This window comes from Rhea americana, unplaced genomic scaffold, assembly GCF_003343005.1.
Source record: "Rhea americana isolate MKP2758 unplaced genomic scaffold, rheAme1 scaffold_27, whole genome shotgun sequence".
NCBI classification, from domain to species: domain Eukaryota; kingdom Metazoa; phylum Chordata; class Aves; order Rheiformes; family Rheidae; genus Rhea; species Rhea americana.
The window spans coordinates 6,386,841-6,405,049 of record NW_028186390.1 but is presented as its reverse complement, the minus strand read 5'-3'; the positions used below and the strand labels follow the sequence as shown (position 1 = coordinate 6,405,049).

The 18,209-nt window shown below is 53.8% G+C and overlaps 1 protein-coding gene across 1 annotated transcript; it reads right to left on the bottom strand.

Moving 5' to 3' along the window:
* Positions 1–1,763: 1,763 nt before the first annotated feature.
* On the bottom strand, positions 1,764–17,610 carry LOC146594163 (uncharacterized). The gene is made up of 2 exons (XM_085308102.1): positions 16,176–17,610; positions 1,764–2,119 (listed from the first exon to the last, which is right to left on the bottom strand). The coding sequence occupies exons 1-2, from the start codon at positions 16,564–16,566 to the stop codon at positions 1,944–1,946; spliced, it is 567 nt and encodes a 188-aa protein (XP_085164228.1). The 5' UTR covers positions 16,567–17,610; the 3' UTR covers positions 1,764–1,943.
* Between the last annotated feature and the right edge of the window lie 599 nt (positions 17,611–18,209).

Genomic DNA, 18,209 nt, shown 5'->3' with positions numbered 1-18,209 from the left:
CAGGAATGCAGCTAGTGCATCCARACAGATCAACACTCGTCTGCTGCCAGCTGCGACACGTGGCTCTGCCTGGAGCAATGCTGCATATTGCTTGCTGATGGGGCTGGGGCTGAGATTTTCACGGCAATGAAAGCAATAGCCGTGCTAGAAAGGGGAAGTGAGGATCTACTTGGAGTTAGCAAAGGAAGAGGATCCTTTTGGGCAGAGAGGAGCAGGCAGGACTTGGCAGCAGAGGACACATGAGCTACCTGCTGATGGTGCCCTGGGAGGGAAGGGGAAAGGATTTGGGGGCTCCCTGGAAGGTCTCTATGTCCGTTGGCTCGTGTGTGCCTCCCAACATTGGGCGCACGTGTTCYGGCTGACCACAGCACAGAGCCAGCAAGCCCAGCTGGCTTGCAAAGTTGGCTACTTTGGGATCACTAAGGGTGTGGCCACACCAGGATGGGTCTAAGGGATGCAGCAGAACCAGTTTGCTCCATGGTCAGGGGATGATTTGTTCAACTAGAGCTGGTGGTAGAGGGGATCTGGTGGCTTTGGCCTGGCCCTGGGCATGCAGGGAAGTGTCTTTGGGGAGGTGGTCCTGGGGCTGGCCTCCCTCTACCCCAGAGCCAGCGCAAGAGTGCACCCTGTGAAACTGGCTGTGAGTTGGAGCTGCAAAACTACTGAGAGAATGAGTTTCCTAGATAGGTTTACAACCAAAAAATGTTGGTGGGTTTGGTGGAAATCTGTAGGATCTGGGATGAAATCATCCTGCTCTGATCCTGCAAATGAGCAACCCTGGTCTGCAAGGGACTGGCATGGCCAACTCTCATCCTGGACATAGGAGGAGCGATTAGATGCTCTCCTCCTCCMGAAAGGTCCCTTGACAGCTGATTACAAGCGAGCACAGCCCTGAGCTCTTGTATTGCACCTGGAGGAGTTCACCTCCCTTGTGGCCGATGCGCCAGGGCTGGGTTTGGCCACCTTCCCCCAAGGCTTGGCTCACGCTGCAGCCCCAGATCCCTGCTGCATCCTGGTCTCTCTGTCCCCACATCTGCAGCAGCCCTGGAGACCCAGTAAGCCTGGATCTGTCACCCTGGCTTGAAGCCACCCAACGTGCTGGGAGGCTGCTGGTGGTGACGTGGGCACYGTGCGGGGTGGGCAGGGGACACGAGCAGCACAGTGACTCTGCCTGCAAGTTGGGGTGGCTGAGAAGGGGAGTTTGCACGGACACCCACATTTCTCATGTAGTCTCATCATCTTCCCGCTACCCCSTGCTCCTTCCCTCTTTTCCCCACCATGTCCCCACGACACAGGACAACCATGCACAAAAGGACCAGCTGCCTCCTCTCTGGCTCGTTTCCTTCGTGATCTTTGTTTGGTTGGTGCATTCTTCATTTTTTTTCCTGTTTTTTGCTATTCACAGGGAAGAAAGGAAGGTTGTAAACACCAGAGGGCAGATGTCAGGGCAGGACTGATGAGCCAGGAGGAAGGGTTCATGCCACACACCCCACCCCCAGCCAAGTCCTCAGAGGTTGGCAAAGCCGGGATGAGTATGGATTTGCTCTGCAGTGTTGCAGTGCCAGCACGTGCTGCCAGTCGCCATGTGGCTGCAGCTCACACCTTTCTCCAGTCGGCCCTGCCTTGCGAGGCAGCCACGAGCACTGGTGGGTCCTGCCACCCTTGGGAATGTCCCTCCTGCCCAGGTGCCCTGTAGCAGCCACGGGAGGAGACCAGCCCTCCCCCAGCTTGGTTTTGTGGGAGAGGGAAGTGAGCAGCACTGATTTGTCCCACAACGGGTGGTCTCGGTGGGGTTTATTCGCYGCTCCCAGGGATGCTGGTGAGATGCTCCCCAAGAACAGCAAAGTCGCTCGTGGCAAGAGATTATAAAAGAGGCGCTTCCTGTCGGCCCTACCCCAGGGATCGCCCGCCGGCGCCGGCTGTCACCCACGCCGTGGCCGCCGTCACGTCTGCCGCGGCAGGTGGCAGGTCTCGCCGATGGCGATGACCACGTCCTGGGGCTGGCGGTCCCGGCGCCGCGGCACCTCGGGCATCTCGCTCATCTCGTTGACGCTGTTGCTGATGCAGTTAATGTCGCTCTTGTTGCTGTTGTCGTCTGGGCTGGGACCGAAGATCCAGTCTGGAAGGAGAGGAAAAAGCACAAAATGAGCCCCTGGCTACCTGGAGCCTGTTCCAGTTCCCAGACTCAAATCCCAGCGTGCCAGCTGGGAAGCTGCTGCTTTGTCCAACCATCGCTCTGGTTATTAACCCCCCAGGGGGGTCCTCTCCCAGCCCCTCTGTCCTGTTTGGCTCCCCATCTCCACAGATGGGATGCTCCTTCCCACGCTCCCTCCTGGCAGCGACRGTATTTGTGCCCCTCCGCTTCTCCCAACAGCGTGTTAGTTCTCAGGCTGCTGGTTTCTGGAGGTTCTCTGGGCATAGGCAAATGAAATCACACCGCTAATCCAGAAAATTAAAATTAAGTGTATGCGAAGCGGTGCATCTGGGCTCTCCGGCACAGGAAAGCAATGTATTTTGTGCTTTCTGCTGTTGGAAATTGAGATCCTGACAAAGTCACCATGTCAAATTCAAATGTGGCCACTGCTGAAATAAGTAAGCGTGATCCAAGCCAGTGGCCAGGAGCAGTGGCCAGGGTCTTGGTTAATTGGCCATGAGAGTGTATCATGATGTGCCAGGCCTTGAAACCCTCTGTGGCCAGGAAGAGTTGCTTGTGGGCCGTATTTCTGGCAGGCCACCCCAAAAAATAGGGCACAGCCTTGAGCTAGTCTGGCCCCTCTGACAGCCCTGGGGACAATTCACCACCCAGACAGGCAAGGATCGCTGCTGGATGGTGGTGTGACCGGGACGTGCCCTGCAGCATGTGGCTCAGTGGAAAGATGCTGCCGCTTCCAAATTATTTATTGTTTCTGGGGTTTAAATTTGACTATTGAGGACTATGCAAGCTGTAAGAGCCTGTGCACAGCAGTGGTGGGAGGTGCTAGCAGTGAGAAAAGCAAAGTGGTAGAGAGCTGGGGTGAGGGGAGAGGAGGCCTTGGGGCTGGACAGGAACTAGGCGGGTGATGGGGGGGCAGGTGGCAAGGGGTGAGCAGCCCGCCTGTGGTTCAGGGACCACTGCTTGGCATCTCCAAAGTGATGCTCAGGGGCTTTCAGGTGGTGGAGTGTTGTTGGAATAGGTAGGGGAAAATGGAGCAGGGGCAGGCACCAGCTGAGGGAAAAGGGCAGGGATTGAAGGGGGACTGGGACTCCCTCCTGGACCAGTTTTCTGCTCCCCAGTGCCAGGCCTGGACACAGTGCAGGCAGGGCTGGAAGTGCTGCTGCTGTTGGGGTGACAGATTAGCTGGGTTGCAGGATCTGTGCACTGCACGTAAGGAGAAACTGGGCAAAGTTTCCTGGGAGACACCAGTCAGCCTCTGTAATAAGTTTGAAGCAGGGATACACAGGCTCTTGCTGGCACAAAGCCTTCTGGCTGTGATCACACTGCAGTCAGCACAGGCGCTCCYGGACAGACAAACACCCACTGGGACGGTGTGCAAGGCTTGCAAACACTGTTTCCCTCTGCAATCCAAACACCCTGGAATATGCCTGCATGTGCACACCAGGGAAATACTCCCTCTGCCTCTGCGTGCTCAGGCTCGCCGGGCTGGGCTGGAAGAAGTGCACTGCAAGCACCAGGCTGAGCCCAGCCAGCATTTCGGTGGCCTCTGCCATGTGCTTCACAGCGATGCCAGGGTCTGAGTCCTGCGAAGGGAGGGCAGATGCACCAGGCTCTCCCAGGACAGGGCCCAATGGGCACTCTCCTTCCCGAGGAACATGCCCTGAAGTTGGACTGGAGGGTGCCAGTGGAGGGTGCCACTTCCCTGGMAGCAAGATGGTTGGAGAGGAGGAACCGGAGGCAAGTAGAGCAGCATGGAGATCCCCRTGCTGATGCCAGCCTGCAGCGAGCCAGGGCACTGTGTGGGTTTGCCAGCCCATCCTTCAGCTCCCAGGGGTGCTTGGTGGTCTTCCCATCCCCAGAAGGCGGGATCAGTCCCAAATCTCTGTGTAGACATCAGCTGGATGGTGTCTTAGCACTGACCCAGCACCAGACTTCTGCTCTCCTCCGTGCCTGCAGTCAGCAGAGCTGTGGGCCCAGCAAAGCCCATGCAAGATTTATAATTAGCTTTCATTAAACCCGATCCAACCTATTTCTGAATCCAATTGACCAGGGAGGAACTCTACCAGAGCCCGGGACCCTGCTATCTTGCCAATTATGAAAATGGAAGGGAACAGCAGATAAGAGACATACTTGCTAATGAAATAAAACGGAGATGGTTATCGTGAGGCAGACAAAGGGACCGGCCTGTTTTATTTGCTTCTGAGGGACTTCACTTCTTCGCTGACGGATCACTCCTGAGAAATAATGTTTCTCTCCTTTGTGGCATGGGCTATTTCAGAGTCTTTTATGTTCCTGCAGAAGATTTCAATTGCAATTCTTCCCTGGGAGGAGGCAGCCTGGCTGATGGAGCACGGGGACGGAGAAAGGCAATCAAAACGAGAGCTTGCCTTTTTCATGGGCTACAGAAAAAAGTTCTCCAGCAAAACTGAGGCCAAGTGATTGCAAATCCCAGCATGCCATCCCGAGCGCAGCGAGGTGTGGGGCTCCCTGGAGATTAGCCTTTTGGTGGTTGTCTCAGGCCCCAGCATGGGCACAGATCAGGGATTGATTGCYAAGCAGCAAGAGGTGGCTCATGAAAAATCCAGCTGCGATCTCAGCGATGAGCAGWGCAAAAGATCTCGTTTCATAGGGCACAAGTAGGGCTCAGATGTTGGTGCAGGTGTGAGAGGAGAAATGGGAAAGACCTGAGGTCCTCTGTGTGCTCAGTGCAGGCTTGGACCTACAGCAAAACACCATGTGTTGAATTTTGGTGCTTTTTAGAAATGACAGAAATGGGGCTTCACCCCTCCCTACCCCTCTCCAGCAATTTTGAAGGAAATCCAAAAGTTTTATCATCTTTGCAGCACAATGTTTGACTTCTCCAGCCTCAAACCACTTGGCTAAGCCATGCCCTAGAGCAAGGTGTGTGTTTTTTTGTGGTGACGTTCCTGCTGCTGAGCCAAGGCAGAAGCTTAGTCCCACCATGGGGGCTTGGAAGGAGGGCAATGAGGGTTGCTGGTGCCACCAGCCCTTTCAGCACATGCCTTAATGCAGTAGCTAGGGCAATTGGAGCTGTTTCCAGCCCGGTGCAMCCCTTGCCTTACCCTAGACCCTGTACGACGCAGGGCCTCCCTGAAGACTTGACCCTGGCCCGGCTGGCTGCAGCCATGAGCCACCGTGCGGCAGCTCTCAACTGCTCAGGGAAGGCCTTCGAGACTGCGGTGCAGAGACTGGTTTGTCCTTTGCTGGTTTTAACCCCAGGATTCTGCAACCACCATGGAGATAAAATGCGAAAATGATTTCACCAGAAATCCTGGTCTCCCCTGGGCAAACCCCACGAGACTAGCCTGATTTAACCCCCTGGCGTGCAAGGAGCGCCTGGATTTTCACCCGGTGAGAATCTTGTCCTGGAAGACAGAGACTTGTGACTTGTGCCGCAGGGCCTGTTTTGGCGAGATAGGAAACATGGCCTTGGGGTGCTGATGGAAATGTGCTGCCCAGTGGCACCCAGCAAACTCACGCTGGGGCTGGTGGAGGCGGCTCGACGCCCCGCGAGCCCGGCTCCAGCCTTGTCGCGCCGCTCAGAGCCCTTCCTCTGCTCTCAGCACCGCGCTGCAGCTCTTCCCCACCCCAGGGAAGGAGCAATGCAAGAAAGAAAATATTTTCTCTATTTTTCCTTATTTTCTCTTCTGTGTTCGCCTCTGCAGCACTCAGCGACAGCCGCGGGGAAGCTGTCTGGGCGCTGGTGGACGTGGGCTGTGCTCAGCCTGGCTGCTCGTTGCGATGGGAGCGGCRGGGAGAGAGGCACCTGCGAGGCTGCCAGCGGGACCACGCTCGCAGCAGTCGTGGTTGGGCCCCTCTGCGCCCAGAGCCCAGGCAGAGGGGGCCCGGGGGCTATGGGGCGTTTAGTTTTCATTTGATTTATCCATTCCCTGGCCAAAACCTGGGATCCCAGTCACAAGCGTTTCCCCCAAAGGGGATGTCAGCCAAACCTAAAAGGCTCATTTATGTCTTTTCTCCTTTATGCACTCCGTTTTGCTTGGATTTATTGGACTTGGACCTAAACTGCCTTCATGGTTGCCCCAGGCRGAGAGTCACGTTGGCCGGACCCATACCCTTGAGACCTGCTAGTCTCGTTGCAGCCGTTGCGGCGAGGAAGCGGAAGGCAGTAATAAGATTGCCTCCTACAAATACTATTAAAGGTCTCRGCTTGCGCTCCTTGACGTCAGCTGTAAAACTCCGGTGGGAGCACGGGCTGGTCCAGCAGGAGGAATAGGCTTAGGCTGCAGAAAGACGGGTGACAGGTCCCCAAGCCTGCCGGGAGCCCTCRGCTGGGAGTTGCTGCGTGCGGAGGGAGGGAAGCAAAGGCCACGTCTGTGCGTGCCCACGAGCGGCRTGAGGTGGTATTTGGTGACCCAGTGGGGAGCGGGCAAATCCTTGGGGGTGTCAGTTTTGCGTAAGCAGCAAAAGAAGCAAGAGCTGGATGGGGCAACGTGGCGATAAGGGAAGAACCGCTGAGGCTGGAAATTTTAGGGAAGAGCCTGGGAGCTTGGCTAAAGAGTCAGGCCGAACCGCTTCCTCGGGAAAAGCGGCCCCGTTTGCAAGGGCTGCGATGCTTCCTCGCTGGAGGGGCCGTGTCCRGCTTGGGTGGCCGCGGGAGAAGGCAGGCTTGCGTAAGACTGCTGCAGTCTAATTCCTGGGTAAGTGCGGGCAGGACTGTACGCTCTAATCCGAACCGCTGCTTCCCTGGGAATTATTTCTGGAGCCTGCTGGATCTAATTACCCAGTAATCTGCAGGAAGATGTAATTAGGCTGTCATTAGAGGGTATTTACTGCGATGCCTTTATGATTTGACTGTGTAAGTAAGGAGTGAAGTAATTACACAATTACACGTTATTTGTGGCCATTTATGGCCTGTAACTTCAGCATGTTGCCATGTGCGGAAAAGGGGGGAGGAGAGCGAGTGTGGCCCCCGCGCGGAGCCGGTGAAGGATTTCCTGCGGCAGGGCCACATAGAAACGATCATAAAAATGTCAGTGTCCTCGTCCTCCCGCAAATATCCGCTGTCCCGCTCCCTCCCAGCCGCGGCTCGTGCAGCCGTCTTAGGGCTGCAGCCCGCCAAAGCCCAGCTGGCGGCGAGCGGTAATCCAGGGTTTAGCCGGGAATTGATGCCCCGGGCAGCTCCTCCCTCGAGCCTCGGCCGCCGGACGGGGCAGGAGGGCTGAATCTCAGCGCCTCGTCCCAGCGCGTGGAGGCTGCCGGGGAAACCCAAGGAAGGGGGACAGAGAAGCCCTTCATGTCTCCAGTCCCAGCCAGGGAGGGCAGTGTCCTGGTGTGATCAGACCATGCTCCGATGTGGAAGGACCATAGGGTCTTTGATCTCATGGGCTTGGTTGAGCAACCTCACTTGATGCACAAGCACAGGTTAGGAGCCTCTGGGAGCAAACCCATCACAGTTTGGAAATCAGAGGGTGGTGAGGGCTAGGAGCCGGGGGACAGTGGTAACTGGCTGAAGGTAGCTAAATCTCTTGCTATCACTACAGGTATTTTTCTTTCCATCCCTTAAATCTGGCAGGGGGTTCATACGAGCAACATCAAATAGACACAACTGCCACCCACAGMGAAATCAGATCCTGTTGCAGAGCAAAGCTGACGTTCATGTTCACGCACGCTCCAGTCGGAAAGCAAATGAAACAAAGAGAGGCTGAAACACCTGCAGAGGAACACCTACCCCAATGCACGCACACCGCTACTCACACACGGAGTCCTGTCCCAACACCTGGGACTTCTCCCCGGTTCTCCTCCCTATGGGAGCTGAGAGGAGACAGCGGATAAATGAGCTGGACTCATCTATTTCCGATCTGGCCGAGAGCGAATCCATCACATCTCCCTGCCCAGCTGGCAGCTCTGGCCACTAGATTTTCCCCTGCTTTCTAATTGCCCCTAGCAGACCTGCAAACCCAGCACGCTCACCAGAGCAGTGTTGCCCCGTTACAGCTGACGGCTTTCAGCAGCAGAGATCTAGTGAGGAAAGTGACTGAACCTGCAATGGCCCTGGGGCACCCAGCAGACCTGGGGCACCCAACAACGCTGAGGCACCCAAGGGACCCAGGCACCCAAGGTCCAGCTCCAACGAGCAGGGATCCGCAGTTCCAGTCCTGAGACAGCGCAGCCGGTACCGCAGTGCTGACTGCAGCAGCATCCCCAGGGCTGGAAAGGCTGCATGTGAAGGTAGGTGAGAGCATTTGCCTCCCCTTACCCACCTCCAGAAAGGAGGTCTTGGCATGTGCTGCAAAATCAGGGCATGCTGGCGGTGACAAAGCTTCCTTTGTGGAGGCCTCAGATTAAACAGATAGACAAAATGCCGTCCTCCAGGTCTCAGAGCCAGGCTGGGGCTGAGCAGTGTGTCCTGGGCTGCCAAGCCCCCGCAGCATCCCAGCTCAGCCGTGCAACTCCCCTCCTCACCGGCTCTGCCGCGGGTCAGCGCGCCAGTCCCCATCCTGCAGGGCTAAAGGTGAGGCAGAAGGTGCTGCGATGGGGTGAGGTCCATATAGAGTGACTGATCAGGAACAGCCGGGAAGAGGAGACRGGGCAGACGGGAAATTGAGAGTGGAGGAATTGCTAAGTGGCACTTGGTGCCTCTGCACCTCCCTGGCTCTGCCTGAGTCTTCCACAGCCTCCCCAAACAGCAAGGCCTTTGGGACGTGTTGAGCGGTGTTAGGGAGGGAGCAGCAATCTCCATTCTGGGCTGCCTGGCTCTTGCAGCATGTTTTAGCCCTGCACCAAGTTCATCTAAACTCCCCAGCTGGTAACACCTACTGTCCCTTCTGTAGTGGGGTGAAAACCCAGGACTCCAGGACTTGGCTTATGAACAGTTGGCAGCTCACCACCAGTGGTGAGTGTAATGTCCCCTCCGCTCTCCCCTTCACCTCTTGTGCCTTATTTCTATTCCAGTAAAGCTGGGAGCTTCATGCCTTAGTTTCCAGCCAGGGTTGTCTCCCCCCCCCCCCAAAAAAAAAAAAGTTCCAATTCCAGTTGAATCTGCAGGTCTGGACTGTGGCCCAGATGATGGATGAAAACTGCCCTCTTACCCCACTGCTTCTGCAGTCTCTCCTCCAGAGTCCTGGGAAAGGTGACCCTGGAGCAACACAGGTGCCAGTTCAGCCCTCTGGTAGCCGAAGGCTGAAAAATAGCTCCTGCTCCAGCCGCTCTGTAGCATGAGGTGATACAGACCTGTCCCCCCATCCCCATGCAGCCAGCTGACACCTAGATATCCAGAAATACTGCAGCAAAAATAAAATCTCATACCTTCTTTGAATCCAAACTTGTTAAAGGCACTTCTGCTGTGACTTTAGCACCTTGACATGGATATTGTCCTACATGACAGGAAGAGCACAGACACCAAGAAAATAGGTCTTGCTGAGACCTCGATAATTCAGGTGTTTCCCTACTTATGGTGGATGAGTCTTGGCAGTCAGAAGAGTGGAGAAAAGTGGGAGAAAGTTTTGAAATTTAGCTGTAACTGAAAGAGTGAGATGTTCACACCCCCCAGCAGAGATGGAAACAAACAACGGAAGAGGAAAAATGTTAGATGAACGTTCAAACTTGTGTTCTCATTTCATCTGCTTTAAATGGAATTGGGTGTGAAAACACCTGCTAAAAAAGCCCTTTTTCCAGAAGCAGAAGCATTTCTTCATCTGAAACAGATCCTGAGCCACTGATCACTTTGTTCTCTCCCCCAGGATAGGACCAGCTCAGGCCAATGCATCTCCAGCACACCTGAGTTCATGGGTATCCCTCATCTGCCTGACACAAGGCAGCAATCACCACTGGAGACAAGCACCACATCATTTCTGTATCATTTGCAGGAAAGACTCTGGTTATTCATTAGCTGAATAAGCAGCAATCTCCCTGGTTGATCTGCTAGGAAATCTCTGCCTCTGTCAGTGGTAATTTGTGAGCAAAAAGTTCCTTTTTCCCCCCAAATTCACATCTTTCTAAATAACTTGCTGCTGAAGCCTGTTCTTCCTCTCCTGTTTTGCACAAATTTCTTAAATTAGCTATGCTGGCTGAGTTTTGCAGAAGAAGAGCCTGAGCAACCCTAGGAAGAAGGAGCCCACTGCTTTGCAGATTGGCAGGTAAGGAGACAACCTCTCTGCAGAGCTGTCACCGGCATAATGGGACTGATGGCGAAGGGGGGCTGCGGAAGAGGCATTCAGTCACCGTGCTCTCGTCAAGCGGCTTCTTCTCTGCAACGAACAACCAACTCACTGGACCAAACCCGCATTTGGTCCAAGTCCTGTTTGTCTGGCACCATTGCTGCTCTGGAGAGCAGGTCTCCAAGAGGTGATGTCTCAGATGTGGGATGCGGCAGGCGAAGATGCTCCTGTGCATGGCAAGTTGCTCTCAGCGTGCTGCAGCCTCAGGCGTTAGCCGCAGAGGCAGCGCAAAGCCGGCTGGAGAGTGAAGTGTTTCACTGAGAGTCAGCTCAAGCAAGCCCAGCGCTTCCACCGAGGTAGAAAGTCCTCATCCCAGGGACCACGCACAGCACATTGCAAGACTATGTGAGCCGAGATAGGAACCCAAATGCTGCTGTGGGAGGCACAGTTACAGCTCTGTCCCGAGCCACCCTTTGCTAGCCTTGGTCAGTGCCCGGCCGTGCTGTGAGCAGGGAGCCAGCCTGCTGCCTGGGCTTTGCACAGCAAAGGTTTGGCCTGAAAAGCAGCTCTCTGAGCATGGGGTCACCTCTGCCTGCTTTTCCCAGGGCCAGACCTCTGGGACCGTATGTTGGGCCAAGGACTGCAGCCTGGTAGGACCAGCCACTGTGATGCCAGGGCTGAGGTGGGGCAYGGTCATCCTGTGGCAGCTGCTGCTGAGTCCTCTGCTAGACATTGACACCCATGAAACAGCAGCCAAGGAGTCGCTAACGCACCCCTGTGCATTATTGTTGAGCAAGAGGGAAACTGAGGCAGAGAGGGTCAGGGTCAGAAGTAGGTTGGCACCAAAGTGTGATCCCAACTACTGGTCTGACTACAGTGCTGCAGTTGGTGGGGTCAAAGTGTAATTCACCCCTTGGAGAGGTGGGGAAACAGATGCAAACTTGGTATTGTCTCTTCTTTTCCTATAGCTATGGAAGTCAAATGGATCATTCCCAAAACAGGCCCAGAAAAGGAGAGAGAAGTCCCCTCTGATGGGCCCGACGCAATCTGCAGTCTCTGCCTCCTAAGAGAGCCGAGGGCTGAGTTATCCTAAGGGCCCTGTGGTTCTRCGGGGGAACAATTAAAAGCAGATCCCGATTCCCTGCAGGATCACCCAGGAGCTATTTTCAGCAATGCTACATTCACACGCAGTTTCTTTGTTCAAGGAGATGGTTTCCTAAAAGGAACCTGAAATGTGGTGGATGGCGATAAGGCAGAAAAATAAAAAGAGGGCTGATGGGCCAAAAGGGCAAAGAGAAGAGAGACCTGCTCCGAGAACGCCTTAGGGTTTCCACCAGCCCCAAAGGCATCAAGCAGCATCACCCCACCGGTGGCTGCGAGCCTCCCCTGCAGCCGGGCGTCTGCCCCTTCCCAAAGTTTGGTTAAGGTCTCCTCCAGGGATCTGCGACGCGGAAAYGGCCTTGGCCGGACTGGGTGATGCCAGCAAAGGTCTCCCCTCGTCACTCCTCCAGCAAGCCCACCGGCCTTCCCCCCGCAGAGCAGCTGCTCCCACGCAAACTAATAGATCTTTTCTGTGCGGTTTGCTTGCAGATAGCAGGTCGCCTTCCATCAGGGATCACACGCACACCACAGTCTCCATAGCAACTGCTTTGTTTCAAGTTAAACTTTTTTTCCCTCCCCTTTTTTTCTCTCTTTTTTTGTGTTTAAATAAAGGCGATTTGCACTGAACTGCTGGGGCTGGAGAAGGGAGGAGGGCTTATTCCCCAGGATCGCAGTAATTAGGTTCTTCATATATTGGCGACAGGCTTGTAATTTGCAAAGCCGGCACTTAGCTGCAGCGTTGCCTGCCGGCAGCTCGCCAGTGCTCCGGAGTTAAGCTGCTTTCTAAATGTTACGACCTGWTTTGTCTTAACTGGCAGCCGGGTCTGAGCCAGCCGCCAAACACGCTCACGCAGAAGGCTTCCTCCTGCCTCGGGAGTTCGCCTCCATCCCGGAGCTGGGCAGGTCCACCCAATTATTTTGGGAAGCCCTGGCCAGAGCGGGGTTCAGCCACCCTGTTTCCGTACAGCCCTCTCRCCCCAAACCTTTGCTCATGGAGCGCGTTGGCCACTGCTGTCCCTACAGCCTGCAGGCGCCTTCTGATTTTGCCTGGTGCTTATCCYCTCTGGCAGGTTACCTGGCTGCTAAGAAAAGGACTAAATCCCAGCTCAGGCAGCCCAGTGCCAGGAGTCACCAGCTTCCCGGGCCTGGCCGAGTGGCACCGCAGCTTGTGACCGAGGCTGGCATGTGGCTCAGAGCAAGCAGGGAGAGATCAGAGAGAAATAAAAGTGTTTTGGGCATTTCTTGGTTGGGTCTCTTGAGGAAGAAGTAAGCATTGGCTCTTTCAGAGTCTTTTTTTTCTTTCTTTTTTTTTCTTTTCTTTTTTTTTTTTTTAGTGTTTTGGGCATTTCTTGGTTGGGTCTCTTGAGGAAGAAGTAAGCATTGGCTCTTTCAGAGTCTTTTTTTTCTTTCTTTTTTTTTCTTTTCTTTTTTTTTTTTTTTTTCTTTTCTTTTTTTTTTTTTTCCGTATCCAGACTGCTTGGACAGGAGATGGGTGACAAAACTGCCACCCTTCCCTGGCTGGAGGGCAACTCTGCCTTCTCCCAGGCAGCTTGCCTATTCGAGGATACATCTTCTTCTCTTCTCTTCAGCCTCCCATTTCCTGCTCCTCCCCACCCTGCTGGACATCACAGCATCATTAGTCTCTCCATTGCTGGGCTGCCTGGACTTCGGGGATGCCTGGGGAAGTTATAATTGAATTTTTAAGAAACTGCTGGGAGAGCATTGACAGTGTCTCAAGTGCTCTTTTGAATTTTGCAGGGTGAAGGCATGGCTGGGCCCATCAAAAGAGCAAAGCAACACCCAGAGAGCCCACCCACAATCCCAAACTGATCCTAAAACTCGCTTCTCGTGGGCCTGGTGAGCACATGAGGCTGGGTGGTGTTTCGACTCTCCCAGCCATGTCTTACAAGCTGTTATTGAGAAGTCAAAATCATCTTTGCTGTCTTTGAGCGAATGTTTAAAGTAGTGATTAACTATTCACACTTTAATCTCACTGAAACAGGCTCCAGCCCTTTGGCATCTTATTTCCATCTGTCTCTGTATCCTTCTAAATATGATTAGCACCRAAATGCTGATAGCGGAGGTTTGTGCTGCTGCTGAGTATATAAATYCAGCCATTGTGCTAAAGGAGCTAATAGACCAGCTTCTTATTTACTGTCCCTTGGTCCCTCTGTCCTGTCCCCGAAATCAGTTTATGCAAACTCATTCAAATGAAACCTCTTTAAAGGCTGCTGCTTGCCAACGTTAACAAACACAATCTCGGCCGCTCTCCTCCGAGGACTGCCTCATTTTCGGTATATAAACGGYGTGAAGATGGGCTCAGTGTGCTAAATAGGACAAGCTGGAGGCAGCCGGTGGTGCTGAGGGATGCATCTGGAGTTTGGGAAAGGCCCTCTCATTTCTGTCCGTACGTGGCAGAAACTCACACTGGTATCTCCAGCCCGGGTGCAGGGAAGGAGTCTAGCCTTGAGCGTAGTGAATGTTTTGCCTGCAGTCTAGAAAGTGGGTGTATTTAGCCTGGGAAAGGGCTTCTTACAAAGTGAGATAAATTAGGAAAACTAGAGGTCTGTCTCTGTTCTTGTTCAGTCCTGGGATGTCCTGGGGTTGCAAATGGGTTTGGAAGCCCCTTTGYGAGGGAAGGGCACCCCGCCGACCCCATCTTGCACAGGGGCAGAAGCAAAAGGCGCAGAGCAAGCTGATGTGGTGGTGCCCAAGGTCATCAGGGAGCTTCATGGCTGAGCTGGAAATAGCATTGCAGGGGAGCCCGGGCCACAGGCAGTGACTTCAGCCTCCCTCCCTGCCTGAGAGGACACACCATTTTTGCGGCTTTTGGCCCTGCTTCGCAGCACCCCTTGGYGACGTGGTTTTCGAGCACTCTAAATCAGGGTTGTGGTCCCCAGCTCTCTGGGACCACGGGTGTTTCTAGGTGTGGAGTCGCCCCAAGGGCGCTGAGACTGCAGCAGCATAGATATACGAGGGCCTGCCATAAATACCTGGGGTTGTCTAACATGGTCCCTTTGGGTATCTCAGGGCAGGACCACATATATTTTTAGGTGATGTSTCTGCTGCCTACTTTTGTTGGGAAGGCAGCACTAAATCAGATGAGCAGCAGAGCCAGGAGCTGTTATAGCCCCAGCAAGCTGCTGATTAAGTGTTATATTTAACACTCTTAAGACTATATCTGTTTCCRTCCAGCTTGGGTGAAGAAAGTCTCYGTAGCAGCAGCTCCCTGCTACTCCCAAATCTGAGCCTCCCACAAGACCCTGAGCATGCTCCCTGCCATGGGGTTCATCTCYTTCTTGTCCCACACACCTCCTCCCCAAGAACTGTGTCCCCCCAGCTGTCAGTCCCCTGGGACATGCTGACGGTGGGGCTTCACTTGCCCCCCATTAACAATTATTTAGTGCTGCCCRTCGAGCAGGCACCAGCTGGCGTTTTGGCTGATGTGCATCCCCAGAGCTCCTGCGTCCCCAAATTGGGGAAATARAGAGGAATTGTGAACAAACATGTGGGTTTTAGTCCAGACTAATGCAACCTCTTCTCTCTCACTGCTGACAAGGCACCTGTAGGGCTTCATGCCCCCACTGGGGGCAAGTTTGTAGCAAGGCATCTGCAAAGGGATTTTAGCTCTGAACCCATGCAGAGGACCTCATTCCCTGGCCATTTCAGGGGGGTTTAGGCACATCAACGGGAATGTGGAATTAAATCTCTCTGTGGATCCCTCCCGGCCTCCATCCAAACTAGGGCACCAGCAGCTCCCTGCAGCGAGGCCCTCCTCTCCCAAAGGACACTGCGAGCCTGTCACCAGGACGTGGCATAGGTACTGAAAGTACCGAGGATTTGGAAGGGAATTGGGCACACCTGTGGAGGGGAAGTAAAATGTAASAGATACCACCTCTAGAAGTCCCAAAGCAGGGACTTCTGGCAGATGCTAGGGAAGGATCAGTCAGTGTTGCCCACTGCAGACCCTTATCAGAGATGGCATGAGGGTTGGAGGTGCCTTGCACTCCCCAGTACCACCAGCTTACAAATTATGGGGCGAATTGCAAGAGTTTTTTGCTGAGTACTTGCCATAACCAACCAAGCATATTTTCCWTCCCACCGTGGCAGCAGCCAGCACAGTGTTTAAGCTGCTGTTTCCAATGACAAGAGACCCTGTTCGTCAGTAGCAAAATGAAACTACATGGCCAAGAGACCAATTCTTATAAAAATACACAATCTTTATGGATTTTTTGTAGCAGCCTCAGATGCTATGATCACTGTGCTAGGTGCTGTTCAAATGAGCCAGACTGGTGAACCAGGTTTCCTAGGAGTTTGTTGATTMAGTGAAGTCTAACAAGGGGTTGAGCTCATATTGTAGCTTTTCTTTCACGGGGCGTTAGTGGGTCATTATCCTGTGGTAAAGTATGTGTTGTCATGAAACTATTCATTTCAGAAATGTCTAATACAAGTTCAGCTGAAACTGGCCAATGCACTTCAAAATCCTTCAGCAGCACAGACTCACACACATACGCGTTTATACAGACACAYACACACACGCAAACATGCAGGCCTGAATTCCCTAGGAAGGAAGCTAAACCCAAGCATTTTCTCTGGAAAGTTAACAAACACACAGCTGAGTCTGGAGAACCCAGCACATTGGATAGATTCATAACTGTGAAAGGGTCAGGGCTTGATCTAAAACCCACCCAAACCAAAGCACAGTCTCCAGCCAGCATCCCCAGGCTTTGAAACAGGCTCTTTTTTACCGCATATACATAACACATGACGCCAGCACTCACCTATAAAATCGTGAATGAGGTCCTTGATGAGATGCCCAACAATCGCATAYGCCACTGCCACCACCACCAAAGCTGCCATGAGAAGGTAGAGGACAGCCTTGGGCAGAGGAATGGCATCTCGAGGAGGGGGTTTGTATTCCTTGTAAAGCTGGTCATTGTCCGAGTATGAATACTGGAACAAGTGGTCCAGGCCAGCCGTGAAGTTGCTGGAGTTCATGGATTGGCTGTTGGACAGGTAGTTGTCCTGCTCGGGGTCCTGGAGGACACTTACCACCGAGCTYGTGGTGGCTTCCACTTGCTGTACCAAGTTCAGAGTCTTGTTAACGCTGGGAAGGATCTGAGAGAGGAAAGTGCTCCAATCTTTGATGGCACTGATGTTGCAAATGATCATAATTGCAGTGAGGAAAGAAATCCGTTAGCCCAAGAGATTTAAAGGGAAAAGAGAGAGGCAAGAATTGCTGTGCCAATACCAAACCATATACTTCAAAGTGGGCAGAGAAAATCTTGCTAGGGTAGGTTTCTCACCTGCAAATTCTCACATGATCTGCCAGGCATGCACCTGTGGTAATTGGTCCYTAGTCTTGGAAATGCATGCAGCAAATCCCTATGGGCATAGAGTTCCTTGAGAAAAAGTAGATGCTGGAATAAATTCGACTAATATCATTTTTGTTGTTCAGCTGTCTTTCCTTGATGCTGCTTGCTGATGAAAACTGAAGAGACAGGATCCGGTAGGTATTTTCAGTCATCTGGAAAAGCAAGATAAATTGCCTTTCTCCAGCTTCTTTTCACAGGTGACTGTCCTTGGAGAGACAGCAAATCCCCAGCGTTGCTTCCTTTGCGGTTCCCCAGACTCGGTCTGGCTATTCTAACAGCAGACGTGAAGTGTGCAGTGACATGCTGTGGCTCTATCCTTGTAACAAGCCCAAAGTGTCTGCGGAGGAGAAATGTATATTCAAAAGCCAAAAAGTTCAGTCGCTCCCTGTGTGCTACAGAGCCAGAGGAATGTAGCTCCCGTCCACACCAGTCCTGCTTTCAGCAACTTCTTTTGCCTGCATTTCCTGATTGATTCCTTTAAAAACAAAACCACATTCAGAGAAGATGATCGCGAAAGTAGTGAGCGCAGAGCCTGAGCCAGGCGGTCTCCAAAGGGCCGGCAAGCGCCTTCTGCCGAGCTGAGGAGCATCTGCTCTCCGGTTTTACCTTAAGGACTTTTGCCAGAGACCAGATCTGCACGCTTAATGCTCTTGCTTGTTTTATTTAGTGCTCGACTCCCTACGGACCTCCCCGTGAAYAGCAATTGATTCGGTGCTGCTGCCTGCTGTCTGCGAGGTGTGCGAGCGTGCGTGTGTGTGTACACTCCTCCCCGTCCTCTTCCCCTTCTGTCCCTTTGCCCAACAACCTCTCCTGCTTTCCCAAGCCGCCCAGGCTGCCAGCAGCGAGAGGACTGCCCAGCACGCTGGGGATTAGCTACTGAGAGGTCGGCTGATGTGGGCAGCATAAAATCCCGAGCGCGTTGTTAAGGCTGCAAACGCATACGTATCGGCAGCACGGGACCAGCCTCCCTGCCCTGCCGTCCTGCCCCTGCTGCCCGCYGCGGTGTTAAGCCTCTCGGTGTCAAAAGACATGCCTCGCTCTGGTCCCTCAGTGCTCCTGGAGAGGTGGAGGGCAAGGTGGGCGCCACTGCGGGCGCGCGCGTGCATGCGTGCGCACGCGTGTGCGCAGGTGCACGTGTGCGCGATCGGTGTATTCCAGCGGCAGCCCCGAGTCTGGCTTGGCGGCGGCGGCGGCTAACGCGAGCCTGCGAGGCTGGCRGCGAGCGCTGAGCGCGTCCTTTGTCTCGGAGCCGCGCCGCCGGAGATTGCAGGCGCTACCGGGGGAGGAGAGCAGACACGCTAAATCCGGCCGCTGGGAATCCAGGGGCTGCTCTTCCCTGGGCTCTGCGCTGGTGATTTGCCCCAACAGCCCCGCTCCCCACCAAGCCTCCGCTGAGCTGAGTTTTAACAACACTGGGATGTTTGCTTTGAGAAAAGACCG